Source organism: Protopterus annectens, chromosome 7.part0 (assembly GCF_019279795.1).
Source record: "Protopterus annectens isolate FY-2018-M chromosome 7.part0, PAN1.0, whole genome shotgun sequence".
NCBI classification, from domain to species: Eukaryota; Metazoa; Chordata; order Ceratodontiformes; family Protopteridae; genus Protopterus; species Protopterus annectens.
Window position 1 is genome coordinate 1,713,596,126 of NC_056739.1, and position 5,064 is coordinate 1,713,601,189.

At 34.9% G+C, this 5,064-nt stretch overlaps 1 protein-coding gene across 2 annotated transcripts in view; it reads right to left on the bottom strand.

Annotated features, from left to right (window-relative positions):
• Positions 1-4,443: 4,443 nt before the first annotated feature.
• FAM237A (family with sequence similarity 237 member A) overlaps positions 4,444-5,064 on the bottom strand; it is a 151,923-nt gene continuing 151,302 nt past the window's right edge. The window contains exon 3 of one of the 2 annotated variants that reach the window (XM_044076123.1): positions 4,444-4,814. In XM_044076123.1, the coding sequence (XP_043932058.1) occupies positions 4,669-4,814 (146 nt within the window). In that variant the 3' untranslated portion in view covers positions 4,444-4,668. Of the gene's footprint in view, positions 4,818-5,064 lie in introns of both variants that reach the window. The other variant, XM_044076122.1, reaches the window with a different exon arrangement.

A 5,064-nucleotide genomic window follows, 5' to 3' on the forward strand; every position in this document is an offset into this window, starting at 1 on the left:
GGGTTTGTACAGTTGTACCAACAGCATACGGGGGATTGTTAATGGCTGCAATCTCCCTAGGGGTCAATGAGACCTGGGAAAACTTGGTTTATGATACTACGACTGTTAAATCACAAGATAAAATAGCATTGCACCTGCCTGTTACACAAAAGGGAATTGTGTGTTTTTATAAAAATGATACTGTCCAGGTGGGTTGGAGTAATTGCAATATGACTGTTCCTTACAAATGTTACACCAAAGCTAATAATGCAGGTTCTATTTGTGATATAGACTATGACTCATTTCTTAAATCAATGCACAGAACAATTAATGAAGTACAACATAATCCTGTTCTTTTTAAGCAACTGTCTATAATAAACAAGAAAATGTTTCATGCAGGGCAAGTATATGTTAATAGTAAAGTTACTACTAAGGTGGAAGATTGCTATTTTGTATGTGGCAAAAAGGCCTATAAATGGTTACCTGAGAATTGGTCCGGCAGTTGTTGTTTGGGTTACCTGGTTACGGCCATATGGCACACTGCAGTTTTGCCTTGAGGTAAAATTCGAAATACACAAGAGGTCACCAAGAAACCTGTCAGGAAACCTGAGAATCCAGTGGGACAGATCGAGGCGGGCTGGAGAAATCATCATTCCATGGGCGATAAACTAACACATATGGACTTAAGTGACACTGTCATGTCGTGGGCAGGCATATTACCAGCATATGGAGCAGTGAAATCTATTTGGGAGCTGAGAAAACTGTCTAAACTCCTCGAAGTAATGAGCAATGCAACTTTTTCTGCTCTCGAATTAGTGACTGATGAACTGAATGCCATGAGAACTGTGGTGCTTCAAAATAGTATGGCTCTTGACTTCACCCTAGTGGTGAGAGGTGGTACATGCGCTTTAATCCAAGAAGAATGTTGTTCATATATTCCTGACAACCAGCACGAGATAGACAACCACTTTGAAGTGAATCAGCAAGTGTCGACCATGACCAAACCAGGTCCAAACCCACTGACGGACTTTTTCCAGAAATGGTTTGGGGGGTGGGGTTCCATCCTAATGAACATCTTGATTGCTATTTGTGTAGGTATGCTCCTGTTGGGAGTATGTGTTTGTTGTGGCATCCCCTGCATGAAAAGATTGATCAAAGATTGTATAGATTTGTCAGTTTCTGAAACCTTGTATCAAGGTACTGAGCTTGATGAACTATTGAAGACTGAGATGCTTTCATAAGTTAAACTGAATGACTTTCTTAACTGCAAATCCAAAATGGAAGAGGTTAGGAAAAGAAACAAATCATTTATGCTTTTGAAAGTAGAATAAAAGTATTAATGGGGGGAAATGTTAGAAAAATATGTATTAATATGTGTGCATTAGTGCCTTTTTAGAAGCCCAAAAGGGTTAATACATTTATTCTGCTTTATACTGAACAACTCCATATTAATGGCAAATGCTTTCTGACCTTGTATTTTGTCAGTGCAGCTAAAATCTTGTTTATGTCTTAGGAAATGTACTGAGAATCAGATGATTTTCTGCTTGGTTAGGAAAATAATGAATAGAACAATACTGCTTTCTATAATGTTATTAAACTTAGACAATTAGCCCTGTCTGTGTTATGAGAACATACACAGCTGCAGGAAGGATAGATAAAGTGGAACAAAGACCGCTTGAAGAATATGAACTATAATCTGTGATTGCTTTGTGCTCGAATGAGTAGAGTACCTTGAAATGTAACACAGCACTGTAGAAATAATTGCAACTAGCTGCCGGTCTCCAAGGCCATGTTATTTTTCCAAAGTTTTCTCATGAATCTAGAAATGTTATGTCATGTCAGCAGAAAATCATGAGCAACATCTGCTGTGAAAAACAATATTTTAAACTTGTGATTAACTACGTCAGCTTCAGTAGACAATGTCTTGTAAGAATAGTATGAGAATGGCTTCATTTCCTGATTTTAATTAGACAAACTCTGTATTTTTACATGCATGTTTTTGTCTCCTTGCTGCAAGAATTAAAGTGCCTTAACATGAACCTTACGTGTATTGGTCTTTGACGTATTTTCCTTCGACAATTGGTTATTTTTTTTGTCTTAAAAAGTCGCCAGTAAATGAACAAAGGTGGAATTTCACCAGAAATGAATAAATGGGTTTCTTTTTTTAATACTGTAATACTTTTTATTTTTTAAGTATGTACTCGTGATTTAACTTGTCTAACCTTTATATGTTTAGATTTGACTGCTGTTTATGCATTTGTACTTTATATCTGTATTAGCCTCTGACTGGGGTTATGACTGAAAGGACTCCTTTAACTTACCCAGTTAAACAAATAAAACTTTACACAAAACCCATGTAACTGCCAGTCTTAGCAACACTTCTGTCACTTTCTGATGAAGTGCTGCTATGTAGGAAAATTGATTATTAAATTTTATATAAAGTTTTTGTTGCATTTATTTTATTTCAATAAGTATTCTTTTTACTACTAGGTATTTATTGCTTCTTTATATTAGATATAGCTGAGCTCCAGTGATTTAAGAGTTACATTTTTAGGTAATACTAGTTTAACTTGTCTGTCATTGCAATGACTACCAGCACATTCTTTTCTTCATAACCATTCCACTCTGATTTTCCCTAGGTCTCGGCTTAGGGCTGCTACTTTTCCTCACTACTTCTGATTTCATTTACGTCTGACTAACTTTCCCACTATTAGTATTTTGCTCTATGTCATTGCCCTGGTAGATTTCAAGTGTAACCCCTCTGCTTTAAAATAGCACACTGGATTTTCTTGCTTGGTTTTAGAATCAATTCACTTTATTTCACCAGCAAGGACATTTTATTAATACCACTAGAGCTAAATCAATGCTTTTTGGGATGCTGACCAAACTTAACAAGTCCCCCCACCCCTCCAAATGGCACATAGCCACAATAAAATAAATTAAAACTGGCAACAGATGAAATCTATTTGATGCAGACATTTCCCTTTCCATTTTGATATGCTGCACCATAGGATTTCTACCCATATATGGGTGATTTCTATTTCCCAGCAAGTCATTCCAGCAGCTGTGCACTCCTTAGAGAAGGAAACATGAATACACCAATTCAGATTAGTCATTTGTTTGTAGCCTCTTTCTGAACATGCATCTTTAGTCTTCCCCAACTTTTCCCCCATTTTCAGCATTACTTTCCTACTTTTTTATGGTCAATTTCTCTTTGCATTCACATACTATATTTCACTTACCTGCATTCAGTTACTTACAAAATACTGTACACAACATTTTGTTTCTCTGTTGTACATTTCATCAGCTTTCTCACCTCAAGTCATACTCATCTGTCAACTGCCTCATCTTCTTTTAATCCCTTCAACACCTACACTAAGTTTACTACCAGTGGCACTTTTTCAAAACACATGTTCCCAGACATTGGTGCACCTTTTCTAATCTTACACAGTCTTCACCAACTGTCCTCACTGATAACACCTTAAAATCATGTATTAAGACAAAGCATTCTGCACATGCTATAATTACATTTTCAGTTTATACTGTTAAATGAACAGGTAACCATGTGGAAGCTACACAGATTATTTTGGTATTTCCATGCAGATAGGGACAATGATGCTTCATATTTATGTCATCTCTGACCACTGGACCACTCCCACTGGAGGCAACCTATAACATTAGAATATATTCAGGCCAAATAATGTTGCTATTTTGTGTTAAAATGGATGTAGCCAATGATACATACCTTGATATTTGTCTAGTTAACTTAATAAAGTAAATAATTAGAAAGCCATCAATGGAAAGAAAGGAAGGAGACAGAAAAAAAGAAAGAAAGAAAGAAAAAGAAAGAAATAAATGTTTTTGAATGGAGGTCATAAAACAACACAATTATATTTTTTGATTTATCTTCTGAGTCTCACACAATTACCTGCTCCCTGATGTCAATCTCACAGATTGCCTTCTGATTTTCAGCTTCTGTTATACATCTATGAATGTTTTTGAACATCTTCACGTAGAACCTTTGTGATTGTCAGACTCACCATGTTTCTGTTCATTTTTTTTTATAATTTTCTGCCTTTGCCCTTCTCCATTTTATTGTAACCTCTGAATATCATACTTGCTTCCCTAATCTTTTCATCAACAACTTCCAAAATTAACAGTAGCAATGTTTCAATTCGTCTAATGCTTTCTTCCCACTGCTGTCATTTGCTTGTATTTTTTTGCTTAAAAGTGCACTGGCATTTTCTACTGATAGGCTTAATCAGCAATGTATTTATTAGTTTTCTGAAATCTGCCCTGTGTCCCATCACCCTCATATTACTATAGATGAGAATCACTGTTATTGACATAATTAAAGAGTTAACACCTGAGGAAAAAATATACATAACAAATACACAATTAAGAGAAAGTACAAAGATGTGGAGAGAAATAAAGAATGCTCTGCTTACAAACCATGTTGTTTATTTATATAGGAGGTGAAAGTAATAAAATGCCCTCAAAAATTTAATTAAAAAGCATGTTAGCACTCCATCTCAAACATAATAAAATAAAGTTTAATGAATAGGTCCAGACCAAGGGTAAAGTAAAATTCTCAAAATTAGAGACCTCCTGAGTAAAAAACAAGGAACATAAACACAAGTGATCTCAGATAAAAATGAGAAAATACAGTCAATGAGTTTATAAAAATAATTACATAGAATTTTGTTTAACCCCAACCATTTTTGTTACTCCACCCAGCATTTTGACTCCACTTTTCAAAATATGGATTCCAATTAAGTCATGGATAAGTGATTTTTCCTTCCGAAGATTCATTCTTTGGCCTTGAATGAAGGACTCTGCTAGAAATAGAAAACACATTCATAATAAAAATTGCTGGAAACGTATACTATAATTGAAATATATTATTTGCATAATCATACATAATATTATCAAATAGGCAACTTTCAGTAAAAATAACAGTCTTAATTTTGCATGTTTTATATGTCCATAGACCTTCATCTGTGTATTAAGACAAAATGTATTGCTCACTAGCCTAACTCCTTGCTATCTAATGATATCTTTAGATTTTTGAAGCAAGTATTACAT